The following is a 14,271-nucleotide window of genomic DNA, read 5'->3' as shown; positions in this document are numbered from 1 at the left end:
TGGTATGAAACTCAATTCTAAGGATTCATATTTGTGTTTGGAAGGTGATTTTTGGAACATGAAGAATATGGCACCAAATCATACATACATGCATAATTTTGTTGAGTCTCATGAGTTTGAACATCAATTGTACCATTTAAGATGAATATAGAAGCTACACTTCACATGCATGAAAGATCCAAGAAATAAGATTTGTTTGCATGAGTTTGAAGCTATGAAATAAAGGAGAAATTTGAACTTAAGTAACGAATTTATGAGAATTTGAGCTTCAAATCTGGTGAAATTGACATTTATATCATGATAGAAGTTGTGTGGTTGACATATAGGCCATAAAATGCAAGTTACATCATGTAGAGTTGTGTTTTGAAGCTCAAAATGTATGCTGGAAATTCCAAAATTTGGCCTGTCCATTTGAGCGAAAAAAGTCTCGCTCGAGCGTAAAAATCAAGCTTCCAGAAGTTTTACAAAGAATTGCACGGTAGCTTGAGCGACAAACCTTACGCTCGAGCGAACCCTATTTTGTGAGACGCCTCGCTCGAGCGACAGAAATCTCGCTCGAGCGTAAAATTCATGCAACTAGTATTTTCACATAGTTTTACAAACCACTCAAGTGACCAAAGCTGTGCTCGAGCGGAGTGCCCTGTTTCAGGAATTTTGAAAAGTTGTTTCATGTTCCGATTTTCAATTTCTTTCATTTCTAAGTACTCTTAGGCATGCATTGCGCATTGTAAATGAACTAAAGGAATAAGAAAGAGGCCTAAGAGAAATAAACAACTTAAGAATGGATTAAATTCCTTGTGACCCAATGTGTTATGAAATGTGTAGGGTCAAACGCGACGGCAAATCCATCGACGGAACATTGTGAGTAATATCTTAGTAAAAATATTTTCAAGTATGTTATTTTTCAAATGCTACTTTTGTATAAACTTCATGGATTTGTTGATTTGAATTATGAATGAGTATTCGATATGCCTAATTTTTGTATAAGGCTCTGCGAAGAACATGATTTGGGCCTAAGGCCGTTTGATATGTATAAATTGGGCCTGAGACAGTTTGATACGTTTGATATGTATGAATTGGGCCTGAGGCCGTTTGATACGTTTGATATGCATGAATTAGGCCTGAGGTCGTTTGCTACGTTGAATATTTTAATGGGCCAAAGACCGTTTGAATATGAATGTAATGGGACAAAGGCCGTTTGAATAAAAAAGTGATCATTATCATGAACATGAAATGTGCATAAATATGAATATGGAAAATAATAGACCCGGGACCGTTTAATATGTTTGAAGTATTTGAATTGGGCCCAGGCTGTCTGATAAATCTGACAAAGTTATGCAATGGCCCGAGGCTATCTGATATGTTCGATAAGAATCCAAAATGGGCCCGAGGCCGTTTGACGTATACAACAAAAACACAAAATGAGCTTAAGGTCGTTTGTATATGAAATTACAGGTTTGATGTATTCAATATGAACCTCATTCATATAATCCCTTTACTTAGGTATTATTCACTGAGCATTAGCTCACTCTTATTTATATGTATGTAAGTGAGGAAAGGGACGTTCAACCCCAGCCTTAGTGGAGCTTGAGAAGGGAACCCGAGTTTTGTCGAGTCAACCCACGTGCTTCACGCAAGAAGCTTTGTTTATAACCTTTTGTATTTTCTTTTCTTATTTCCATTGGTCATGATACACCATTTATGTGTATAAGTTTTTAGTATACTTGACTATATGTTTGAATGATCCTGAGTGTACAAGATGTTAACTATTAATATGTGGTGTGAGTTATTATCATGTATATGAAAAATGTTTTTGATATGTCATGTAAACACAGCTCATTAAACAAAATTTTTAAGTCTGCTTCCGCTTTGGCCCCTTTATTGCTAATAAGATACGTTTATTCTTATTTGAGGCTATAGGTAATCTCATGATTACTGACCGATTATGACCTTCACTACTAAAAAATGGAGCTTTAGCCATGGAACCTTTTGCGACGGTCTGAAAATCGTCGCAAATACCATGTTTTTGCTACAGCAAACGAAGTTATCTCAAAAGTAATTTTTTGCGACGGAAAATCGAAGACCGTGGCAAAAATTAGTACCTTTTGCGACGATTTGTTACCCGTCATTTTTTTTTTGCGATTGTTTAATTGCTTTTGCGACGCCATCCATTCCACTGTCGCAAAAGATTTTTTTTTTTTCCTTCCCGCACCCTGCCTCTTTCCTTCTCTTCTACTCTCTCAGTATTCTCTTCCATTAGATCAAAGAAAAAACCTAGTCGTCACTCTATCTCTCTCGCTCCCAGTCGTCTATCTCGCAGCCCCAACAGTACCAGCGTGGAAGAGTTCCAGGTTACCCTTCTCTTCTCTCATTTTCTTTCCTCTCACTCGCACAGACCCTCACAATATCTCTCTCTTGCTTTCGCTCTCACTGTCGCCAATCTTCTATTCCTCTCTCTCTCTCTCCCTCTCTATAAAATGTCAACAGCAAACCCAAAATTTCAGTTCGCCTTGTTGGCGCTCTCTTCGTTCGCTATTCTTACAGACCAATTAGAAATGCAAAGAAAACCCTAACTTTCATTCCCTTCAATTCGATCTCACTCCAACAGTACATATACATATACATGTCCCAGTCTTCTTTGTGAATTCGATATATGTACGTATTGAAGTTTTCTTTTTCGAAAGGTGGTTCGTGCTCATACCTTTGGATCTCGAAGAACTGTTATTGTTTATTCAGATTTTTCACTGTCAATTTGGAATCAGGGGTACGTAATAGGTATGTTGAATCAAATTTCAATTCTTTTCTCCACCAATTTGAGTTTGAAAAGGTTTGGGTGGTAGTTGATTGGTTTGAATAGGTTGTTTCATTGTGTGATACGTTGGTTTGTGGCTGGGCTAGGGTTTTGTTGCTTGAATGATAAAGAGGGTGCCACTTAATTGTAGATTTGTTCAAATTCATTTGCAGGCTAGTTCAAATCCTAATTCAATCAGTGTGCGTATGTGTGTGTGTGTGCAATTTCAATCATATTTGGATTAGGGTTTTGTTTCTTAGTTCGATTGGGCAATTTGAGTGCTGTTGTGGAGGAGTCTGAAGTCTGGAACTGTTAATATCTTATAGATTTGAAAAAAAATAAAGGTGGTGTGTTTGGATGGGGGAAGGGGAAGGGGAAGGGGAAGTCTTGGTGGCAGTGTTAGACAATGGAGGAATGGAAAAACGAGAATTCATCAAGAATTGAATCGAAGCGCGGTCATGAATGGTTAGGGGACGATACTGAAGTTGAGCCTTGCACAAAAAAGCAAGCAAAGGATGCTTTAAGTGATACTGAATTGGAGTCTTGTGCTAACAAGCATGAATTGGAGTCTGGTTGGGCAAAGAAGCAGACAAAGGATGCTTTAAGTGATACTGAATTGGAGTCTTGTGCTAACAAGCAGGTTAAGGAAGCTTCAAACGATGAAATATTCTCAGAAATTTCAAACCCAAATTTGTCTCCAACAGATAATGCTTGCAGCATTCAGACTGTTAGTAGTCAACTGGCCAAGTTGGTGAGCAATAACCAAGTTGTTTCTGGTGAGAATTCGTCCACTTGTTCTAGGAATTTAAGTACCGAGGAGAGCCTGAATGAAGAAGAGGAGAGTAAAAATGATACTTCTGGAGCAGTATCGACGTCCCTTTTTGTATGTGAGATTCCAAAAGATTTCAGCTCCACTGGTATTAGGAAAATTATCTTCAAATTCAGCAAGTGTAAGGAGATCTATGGTAATCAGTTATCTGCAATAGCAGTGGGATCTGGGTCTGATGGAATTTCCCAGTGGAATCATTCAGCATCAGATGATATGAATACAGAAATAAGTTCATATGGGAAGGTTGTTGATGAGAGCAGCAAAACTTTTTGATGTCAACCTAATATGGAACTGAAAATGTCTAAGAAGGTTCTTCCCGATAGTTATCCCACAACTGTTAAAAAGCTTTTATCTACTGGGATTTTAGAAAGAGGTCGGGTCAAGTATGTTACTACTTCATAGGAGGTATGTGGTAGTTCCATTTTTATTTTGGTAAAATTTCACTCAATCTTTAAAATATGTGGAACTCTTATTCTATTTCAAATGATTGTAGAGAAAGCTTCCTGGAATTGTAAAAGGCTGTGGATATTTGTGTGGCTGCTCATTATGCTTTTTTTTTCCAAGGTAAGTTGTTTTATCTCAATTTTTTTTTTTATTTATTTTTTTGTGGTCATTTGGCTGGTTTTTTGCATTTTGTTTGGTTTACCATACAATTGAATGGTATAAGCAGATACTCAGTGCCTATGAGTTTGAGTTGCATGCTGGTGGCAAAACTAGACACCCGAGTAACCACATATACTTGGAGAATGGGAAGCCAATATATAGTGTAATCCAAGAACTCAAGACTGCACCACATAGTGTCAATGAAGAGTCTTTCCAGGCTTGGAAAGGTGATGCTGATTCCAAGCTTTTAATTTACTTTTTAGTGCTTTAGGCATCAGCTGTTCATTTTGCAAAAGCTCTTCTTTTTAGTTATTGAATTGATTTTGACGTTCACTTTTACCCTCAGAAAGTCTCCAAGAAAACAGTCATATGGTTAAAACTGAGCAGAGACGTCACATCAGTGTTCCTGGGATGCACTTTTCTGTTGTTTATCTAACACTATTTATTTATTGGCAAATTTTTACAACTTGTGATGATCTGCTATTGAAGAAGCAATTTTGTTACATTCTTGGTCAACATGTGTAAGTCTTGTTTTCTAACTTGTGCTATTCCCTCTCTCCTCCCCTCTCTCTCTCCTTGGAATCTTGTTATCCATTTTAATCTTTCTTTTGCTGTTTCATTTCCCAATATTATTATAGTGGTGGGTTCAAGATTTGTAGAACTCATATATTTCCTTAATGAATCATGTATCCATTTTGATTTCTTCTTGTCTGTAACTCTCAAGATTGCCTCTCCCATGAAAATACTATAAGCTACTAGTTTATTCATGGAAATGGTATCTTTCCCTGTTCTTAAATTTCAGCTTGATTGTTGTAGAATGAGGTGTTGTATAGACTCTAGTCATGTAATTTTTATTGTGCTTCATCTGTTAGACATGATATCTCAATATGGAGTCTTGTCTATTGCTTTGAAATAATATGGCATGCCATATTTTTTATATTCTTTTTGGGTGAGATGTTGATGGTAAAGTTATTGTATAGATAGGGTGTGTTATACATGCCTTTTAAAAAAAGAAGAAAAAAAAAGAAAAAAAAGGATAGGTTGTATGATACACACAAAATCTATGTAGTTAGGTGCTTGGTTAGGAGCTAACATCTCACCTAAATCACAGTTAAAGTCATTACGGCAAGTAGAAAGGCAAATGTAAAGATAACAAATGCCTTATTAGAAGTTGGGCTTGCGCTATTTACCCTTTTTGCATGACATCTAGTTAATTTCCTTTTTGATTGAATTTAAATGGTTGTTTGCTCATTGAATTTCTTTCATACAGCGTATAACTTTTGTTCTCGATGAAGAGATGTCTGGAGATGATGAATGCAGGGAGACATTGCAAGGAATTAACAACAATGGCAAGTTAAGTGAAGGTTATCTTATGCTTGCTTGTGATATAGAGGTCATGGAGCCCAAATCTTCGGAGGATATTTATAAGGTTGAGATTTCTAAGATATCCATACTAGCTCTTGATATCACCTTTGATTTTGATAGTTGAAGTAATTGTTGCATTTTTAAAAGGAATTTCTAAGCACATGTTATTCCTAAGTTGTTTTCTTCATTAAGCCTGGTATTATTTAACCAGGCACATTTGCTTCACGGCCGGGCTAGTGCTGGTTTAAGTGTTAATTCAACCAGCCAGAACTTGGCAGCTACATTTGTTAATGCATTTTTGAATGTTGGCTTTGGTCATGTAAAAGTGTGGTTCATTTACATAGGAAATTTTAGAGGCAAATATTTAGGGGCAGGTTCATGTATCATTTACTGGTTTTATCGTCACAGGACAAGTTAATGTGTCACGACCCCATTCCGCCCCTAGTAAAATGGTGCCGTGAAAGCCAGTAATCCGAGATTACTGAAGGCCAACTTTCAAAAATTCACACACAATCAGAGTATAAATATATGGGGCTCACAAGTGCGGAAGCAATAATTTACAATACAAGTGGTCCATAAGAGCCATGCATAAGTCAAATGGAATGGCATACATCTTTACATAACTTTACAACTTGAATACAAATGAAATAAAGTACAAAAATACATATTACATCTTAACAAAAGGGCTCCACAAGCCGACATAAACAAAATACATGAACTACAGGTCAAGGAACATAATCTTCCAGATTGCCGACATCCTCACTGCCAACATGACATACATACAAAACACACATCTCGGCGAAGCCGACTTCTTGCTTGTTACCTACATATACATAGGGAGGGTGAGCTTGAATACTCAGTGAATGGTATAAATAATAAAGGGGTTAGATGAATGATTCCCGAGGTCCTTGTCAAAACAATACATATATCATAGCTTGTTCAAAACATGGGATGAATCTAGTTCATCAACCTTGATCTTACAAAACTTACTTACTTACTTACTTTGGATGTTAATAGCATCTACATAATACAAGGGATGATGACATTCCGGGCAAAACAAAAACATAACCTCAGCATCGAGTACACCCGTTCATAGTCCGTCGGTGGCCGATATCTTAACAAGGGTGCTACTTAGGCTTAACGTCCCCTAGCACGAAAGGACGGTGCTACCTAGGCTTAAAGTCCCCTAGCACGAAAGGACGGTGCTACCTAGGCTTAAAGTCCCCTAGCACGGAAGGACTCTCAAAACAAGATGTGCAGTTGCATTATAGTCCCCTGGCACTAAGGACTTTCAAAACAAGATGTGCAGTTGCATTATAGTCCCCTGGCACTAAGGACTTTCCGAGAATGTCATCAAAACAAAGCTTACTTGATACATAAAAATAGGGGTAATCATTCATGCTTGATCAAATGCTTTTATCAAAACGAAACAAGGCTTTATCAAATCTTTATAACATAACTTTATTAAAAATACCACTCACATAGTTCTTGGGACGTCGGGATCAAGGCAAAAGTCCAAGTCCTACAAACACATGGCAAAGTCTACTGAATGTACTTCTCAAAATAAGTCTTACATGCATGCAAGTGATCTCGGGAAAATATGCTGGAAGTTAAAACACTGCTTTACATGTCAGGAAGACATGCTGGGTACCAACCAGGTCTTTACCGAGGTCTCACACCTCCTGGCCGAGGTGTGGTTACCTAGGCTTCGGCGTGCGGCTGCATGTCGAGGTGCGTACAAGACAAACTAAAGGTGTAAGTGATCATGCAAGATAGGCCAAGGTGAGATACGAAGCTTGGCCTAGGTGTGTGATCTAGGCAAGAGTGATCTCGGCAACTACACTTAGGGAAGTGAGGTCTGGAGGTCTGGGTTTCCACCCGTGAAGAACATGAAGAATATGAATGCTAAAATCATAACTTCTTTATTACAAAATCTGGGATTTCATGCTATGAGTTCGAAAACATGGACCTGGGTACCCATACTTGAAGATCATAAGGAAACAAACACAAAAACATGGATCTTGGCATGAACTTTCGGATCAAAACATGACTTTTCTTGAAGAACACATGAATACTATTTTCTCTTTCTAAAACCGAACTTCAAAGCAATGCATGGCTTACAAATCATATTCAATGATGCAATGCAATAACATGAACATAAAGAATAACATGAGCAGATCAAGAATCTAACTTTAAAACACGGATCTAATGGTTCGATCTCTAGGGATCAAGCTTGGAAATCTACCTCCTCTCAAGAACTCCTTTTCCTCACCTAGAGCTTCTCTCTCCTCTTCAAAACAAAGATATAGAAATGATAGGTTTTCTCCCTCTGCCGGCTGACTTAACACTCAGCTTGGACACGTGGCAACGGCTGGTTGGTTCTCCTCAAAAGGTGATAGATTGACAAGACAAGACTATGACAAAGTGTATCTAACAAGCAACCCGGCAAGGCACTCCGGCAAATGATGACATCGGCTAAGGGCAAAGCTTCGGCAACTAAGGTGACAATGACCTCGGCTAGGAAGGACAACACTTGACTAAGCTGTGCCACACCTTGGCCTAGATGCGCCACACCTTGGTCTAGGTCATACCACTCCAGGACAAGATCACTTAGGTGCAAAGGTAACATCTCGGCCTTGGTGATGAACACCTCGGCCTAGATAATGACATCTCGGCCAATATGTCAGGGCGAAGGTGGAGGTCAAACAAAGTGGTTCCAAAATAATTCTAGGCTGAAGATGACCTCGGCTTGGAATGATCTAGGCTTAACATGACCTAGGCTTGGCATGACCTAAGCTTGGCATAGCAGGGAAGGGACAAAGCATGTAAGCAACACTTAAGCAAAACAAGACAAGATTCATGAATGCAAACTTAACATGGCAAAACATATAAATGCATGCAAACATGACTAGGACATGAATGTGGGTTGTTACATAATGACAGTTCCATCTGAAGCTTCAAGTGGTGGTTCTTCAGGAAATTGGGTCTTTAAGAATAAAGCACATGGAAAAGCCAGTGCTGCAGCAAGTTTGGTATTGTGTTCTCTACTACCAGTCTATTTGTTGTTGCAAATTCTTTTATTGTAGGATTATCATTTTCACGCATTGTAGGGCATGATTCTGCTCTGTGGGATGTTGATTCTGGACTTGCCCAAATTGATAAGTATTTGCACAGTGATGACAAGAATGTCATTGCTAGTGCATCGTTAGCAGTTGGTATCTTAACTTGCGGTGTCGAGCATGAATGCGATCTTGTGAGTTCTATGTCATGTTTTCTGCAAAAAAGACCTATGATTGTTATATTTAATTTGAAATCTAAGTTTTCTTTTTTGAGGCATTGCCACTTCTTGCTGATTATGTAGATAAAGAAGATTTTTCTATCAAAATTGGTGCAATAATGGGTCTGGGCCTTAGTTGCACGAAGCGGGAGCGGGAGCGGGGAAGCGTGAGCCGATAGAAGTTTCTTAGGTTGGGAGCGCCTCGGGGAGCGGTACTATATATATATATATATATATTTTTTTAATACACATTAGAATTTTTTTTATAAATATTTTTATTTTAATACACATTAATTATTTTTTTATTTATTATATTTTTAAATAATGTGTTATTGTTAATTTTTTTTTTATTTTATATATATTTGTTTGTGTTTTTTTATTAATATGTATAATATATACTCATAAATATATATTTTATATTTATATGTATATATATGATATATATAAAATAATAATGTGTTAATATATATTTTTTTATTTTTAAATATATATATTAATATATATAATCATATAATATATTATATATATTATTTATATATATGATATATATTATATATGTTTTATATATTATATATGTTTTATCTTATTTATATATTAGTATATTACTTAGAGTCAGATAACGGTGGCCAGAGAGAGAGTGAGAGACGAACTGCGAGAAGGCAAAAGACGAAGGAGACGATGACGATCGACAAGAAGGAGCAGATCTGCGAGATCGAGAGAGAGAGGCGAACTGCGAGAGACGATCTGCCAGACACGATCTGCGAGAGCGAGAGAGAGAGACAATCTGCCAGAGAGAGAAGAAAAACGAAGCGAAGAAGCAGGACATACCCAGACGACTTTCAGGTTCTTCACCTTCTTTCTCCTCTTTCTCTCAGTTAGGGTTTTTGTTTATAGCCACCAACGATCCTATCTAGGACAGGATCGCGTTTCTCTCTCTACAGAAACGCGACTCTTACACGTTTCTTTCTAAGAAACGCGGAATCGCGTTTCTCACGGAGATTCGTCACCTGATTGCGCGATTCCTGCAACTAAGGTCTGGGCCTTGCTTATGCTGGTGCCCAATGTCCACAAGTGAGATTCCTTGCTCTTTTTTTTTTTTTTTTTTTTTTTTTGGCGCTATTTGGAAGCCCATGAAAATAATACTATGTGTGGTATACATGGGCCACCTTTTGTCATCATTTATGATTCACGAGGCACATCAACGGAATTATTCTATTTATTTTTCCATAAAATGATGGTCTTAGGTTGTGGAAGTTTGAAATTATATATACATATATAACTCTGTGTGTGTGTGTGTGTGTGTGAAAGAGAGAGAGAGAGAGAGAGAGAAATTTGATGAGCATCTATTCATTTCCTTTTCTTTGTATGTTAAATTTGGTTAAAGTTGTTTAAACTACTGTTTCTCAGATCCATAGTAAATGGTCTCCTATCTTTGGAATACAAAAACACCTATTTACTTGTTTGTCCACTTTTTTTGTATGATATGTTTATTTTCAATTGAAGCTGACTAATTATACATTATTTGTCAGATCCGTAGTAAATTCTCTCGTGTCCTTGAAGATAAGAAAATGCCTTTGGATGTGATTGTATTTACTGCAATTTCATTGGGTTTGGTGTATGTTGGTTCCTGTGATGAAGATATTTCTCAGACAATTATATCTGCATTAAAACACCAAAATTTGTCTAAATTGGGGCAGCCCCTCACTTGTCTTTTGCCTCTTGGACTCGACCTTCTATATCTTGGGAAGCAGGTAACTTGAAATCACAAGCTAAGAATGTTTTTAATTAATACTATAATTTTATTGGTAGTGTATCATAGTTTGTTCATTTTTAAATCAATGGAGTGCAAGTCAGAAACATGCACACACAACTGTCACTTGCACTCCATTGATTTGGAAGTAGTTTCCCCATTTCTGATTTGCATGATATTTTTCCTTTTTATTTTGGTGTTGTCTATGAAATGTTATTATTTAGTGACAACAGATTGCGCCTTATAGACTTGGGACTTAATTGTTATTTCTATCGTTCTTTTTTCTTTTCTTTTTTTTGAAATCCCATCCTGTTTTTTAACAGAAAAGTGTAGAGGGAACTGCAGAGATTTCAAAGACATTAAATACGAAAATTAGGACGCATTGTGACATGATCCTATTTTCCTGTGCTTATGTTGGGATTGGGGATGTGCTCAAGGTGCTTACTCTAAGGCTTTCAATTCGAATTGGGGTTCGCTCTGTTATGTTGATGAAAGTAGCTGACCGTTCTTTTTTCACACAGGTCCAATACCTTCTGGGTCAGTGTGCCCAACATCTTAAGAGGGGAGAAACCCACCAGGGACCGACTGTACTTAGAATTGCTATGGTAGCAATGGCTGAAGAATTGGGTCTTGAAATGGTTATTCGCTGTTAGAGCATCTTTTACAGTATAGAGAGCAGAATATCCGAAAGGCAGTTCCTTTGGCTCTTGGTCTCCTCTATATATCAAACCCTAAGGTAATCAATCCTTGGATGTGTTTACAATAACAAAAAATTCCTTAGATATCTTTTGCCAAGCTGAGCACCTTGACAATGTTTCAATTGCAGTCGAGCAAGATTATATACTTACTTTCCATGGGTAATATTGCCAAATAATTTATGATTGGATGTTCTAACCCAGGTAAACGTTAAAGACACATTAAGCAGACTTAGTCACGATACAGATATAGAAGTAGCAATGGTATTTTCATATTTCTGAAGCAGTCAAGATTCTTTTTCATTGAATTGATTACTAAAATGAGATTCATCATTCTCTGTCACTGATTTTGCAATCTTTTGTGCAGGCCAAGCTTCTACCATTCTAGTTCAGTTATGAAACAGACAAAAAACTGCAGAAGGTCGTACCAAGAAAAGGTAAAACTTGTTCTCTCTTTTCTCCCTCTCCCTGGTCAAGTGTCTTAGTTTTCTTGGTACTTTAATAGAAGTCTGCTTCTAATTCTGGGGTTTTTTCCGCTTGGCTTGAAGTCTTATGCTTATTAAAATTTTGCACATTGATTACAGGGATAATGATCTACATCGATTACTTTTCATGCCTAATGGACTTTTAGATGGTGCTGAATTGGCTCACTATTCCAAATGACAGGTGGTTTTTTCGATGCACTCTCTTCTTTTGCTGATGTGTTTACATTTTTCTCAATTTCTTCATTTTATATATTTTATTTTTTATTGCAGAGAATACTTGGGGGCTACAAACAAGAAAATGGAATAGTTTGTAGTTGTTGTCACACTGAGGTAAATTATTAGCCCAACACTTACTGAATAAAGTGCTAGGATCCCCTTCTCTTTGCCCCCTTTCCCCCTAACATTTATAGGTCTCAGTTATGAGATTATTTTCCTTTGGGAGTAGATTAGTCCTTCGAAGTTTGAGGCTCATGCTGGATGGTCTGCTAGACGCCCACCATGAGTAGCCTTAAAAAACTAATCATTGGTTCAGTGATTGTGAGTACGCTATGCTGAATTAATATTTTCCATTGTTTATTCCAGCTGCCGGAACATCTATACTTCTAGCGGACTGGCGCTTCATGATATAGCTCTGTCATTGGCTAATGGACAAAATCTGGCTACTGGAAGCAGTGATGATATGTGTGCAACATGTGGAGCTGGAGGGGATCTGATTATTTGTGATGGATGCCCTCTGGCTTTTCATACAGGTGGGTATTTCCCTTGAATATACTCTCTCTGTTCTTGTTATGATTGATGTTCATATTGCGTGGTTCTCATCTCTGCCTTATATAGCAGACATTTAATTTATCTCTTATTTGGTGTTCTAGGAATTATATTCCACCATTGAAGTGACTACTACGTACTAAAAGTAGAGTAAGATAACCTATGTAGATACTAGAATAGTTGATACAAAAAAATGTAGTGTAGATATGTCATGGTTTGGTTGTGTGTTCTTTCGAGTACGTGATGATATCTTCGCATATCAATAATCTTATTTATTTATTTATTTTTTGAAATAAATATCAAATGTTTTACATTTTCTGCAAGCATGAAATAAATTATATTGTAAATGATGATTTTTTTTTTGGTTTCTTTTTGCAGATGCAACCCCTTTTGAGTACGTGATGATATCTCCGCATATCGATATTAGAGTTTACTATTGATATTAATAAATATGTTTTTTTATTTGTAATGTCGATATTTTTGTTTTGTTTTCGATACAAAAATTTAAGTTCTTTAATATAAAAAATTATTAGTATTGTTGGAGGATGTTTTATATATTTTTGTAAAGAATATTTGGTTGACAATTGTTACAAGGTACATATATTATTCTTGGTATATGATTTTTTGAATGTGAATTTGGATGTGGATATAGATGTGGGTGTGGATGTATTTTAGAAAATATTAATAATTTGCATAGGGAATATTTAATAAAATATGATTTTATAAAAAATAATTTTATTGCAACAATAATAAACCGTCACTAATGTAATTCTCATTTACTTTATTAGCAGCGGGTTAACCTGTCGCATATACATATTAGTTCCAATCTTTTGCGACGGTTTAAACTGTTGCAAATACGATATTAACTTAATACTACTTTTTTGGCGACGTTTTAGACCATCGCTAATAATACTTTTTGCGACGGCAAATACTGTCACTAAAAAAGGTTTTTTGTGACGGCAATCAACATCATCACTAAAAATGCCGTTTTTTCCCTTTTTTTTGTGTCAAGCGAAACCGTCGCAAAAACTATTAGTTAGCCGTCGCTACAAGAAAGCGACGGTTTGTAACCGTCACAAATACTTTTTGTCATGCCCCTTTCTGCCACCCCTTATTTTCCGTCACTGCTCCGTCGCAAAAAGTTTTTTGTGACGATATAAGGACCTTTTGCGACGTTTGACACCGTCGCAAAAAGTCCAGTTTTTGGTAGTGCTTAATCTATATGGACGGGTTCGGATCATGACAGCTTCTTTGATTGTTTTCTTTGATATATGTGAGAGTTTATATCATAAATTGAGTGAATTATATCAAAAGGTTTGTTTATTTTATTTTATTCAAAAAAGAAAGAGTTGTTTTTCGGTGGATTCCGTAGAATTTGAGCCTGAAGTTTTTGTGGATTCCAAAGTGGCTCATCGTCGTCGATTCGACATCATCGTTACGGATTCAACATTGAGCAAGACAATTCCGAGGTGAATACGTATGGTGGTGAAAGAGGCACAGTGGGGTCGATTCAATTTGAATGTGGATTCGTTAGGTAATTGAGAGTACACTTGTTTAATTCTTTTTTTTTCTTTTTGATGGATTGTTTTGTAACTTTTGCCCATAGTTTTTTTATCACAATTGGAGGTGCTCCAATTGTGATTTTTCTACGTTAAATCGTTGTGTCGATTCGTCTTTGATTGTTTGATTGTGATTGTTATTTACTAGTTAA

At 36.7% G+C, this 14,271-nt stretch overlaps 2 protein-coding genes across 9 annotated transcripts; both read left to right on the top strand.

The window, feature by feature from the left end:
- The first annotated feature begins 3,197 nt into the window (after positions 1-3,197).
- On the top strand, positions 3,198-3,912 carry LOC114286992 (uncharacterized). The gene has a single exon (XM_028230221.2). It carries the CDS (start codon positions 3,198-3,200, stop codon positions 3,891-3,893), a length of 696 nt encoding a protein of 231 aa, XP_028086022.2. The 3' UTR covers positions 3,894-3,912.
- LOC114286991 (26S proteasome non-ATPase regulatory subunit 2 homolog A) lies at positions 3,886-13,195 on the top strand. Of its 8 annotated transcripts, none has more exons than XM_082884001.1 (14): positions 3,886-4,025; positions 4,114-4,184; positions 4,291-4,450; positions 4,713-4,744; positions 5,494-5,652; positions 10,395-10,616; positions 10,939-11,052; positions 11,137-11,351; positions 11,515-11,574; positions 11,678-11,747; positions 11,895-11,976; positions 12,066-12,125; positions 12,378-12,544; positions 12,939-13,195. In XM_082884001.1, the coding sequence occupies exons 2-8, from the start codon at positions 4,167-4,169 to the stop codon at positions 11,266-11,268; spliced, it is 837 nt and encodes a 278-aa protein (XP_082740127.1). In that variant the 5' UTR covers positions 3,886-4,025; positions 4,114-4,166; the 3' UTR covers positions 11,269-11,351; positions 11,515-11,574; positions 11,678-11,747; positions 11,895-11,976; positions 12,066-12,125; positions 12,378-12,544; positions 12,939-13,195. The 8 variants fall into 8 exon arrangements, with proteins under 8 accessions (XP_082740127.1, XP_082740124.1, XP_082740125.1 ...); XM_082883998.1 differs by having other exon boundaries at positions 4,570-4,742; XM_082883999.1 differs by lacking the exon at positions 11,515-11,574 and adding an exon at positions 11,442-11,514 and having other exon boundaries at positions 4,570-4,742.
- Positions 13,196-14,271: the final 1,076 nt, after the last annotated feature.

The sequence above is a fragment of the Camellia sinensis genome, chromosome 8, assembly GCF_055761805.1.
Source record: "Camellia sinensis isolate YWXY chromosome 8, ASM5576180v1, whole genome shotgun sequence".
NCBI lineage: Eukaryota > Viridiplantae > Streptophyta > Magnoliopsida > Ericales > Theaceae > Camellia > Camellia sinensis.
The sequence above is the reverse complement of the archived record's forward strand: the minus strand, read 5'-3'. Positions and strand labels throughout refer to the sequence as shown.

Bases quoted from the DNA above. Each gene is read 5' to 3' on its own strand.
- LOC114286991 (XM_082883998.1), top strand. The intron at 4,451-4,569 runs GTGATGCTGATT...TTTTACCCTCAG, and splicing joins GTCTTTCCAGGCTTGGAAAG to AAAGTCTCCAAGAAAACAGT. The intron at 11,053-11,136 runs GTGCTTACTCTA...TTTTTCACACAG, and splicing joins GGATTGGGGATGTGCTCAAG to GTCCAATACCTTCTGGGTCA.
- LOC114286992 (XM_028230221.2), top strand. From the start codon at position 3,198: ATGGAGGAATGGAAAAACGAGAATTCATCAAGAATTGAATCGAAGCGC.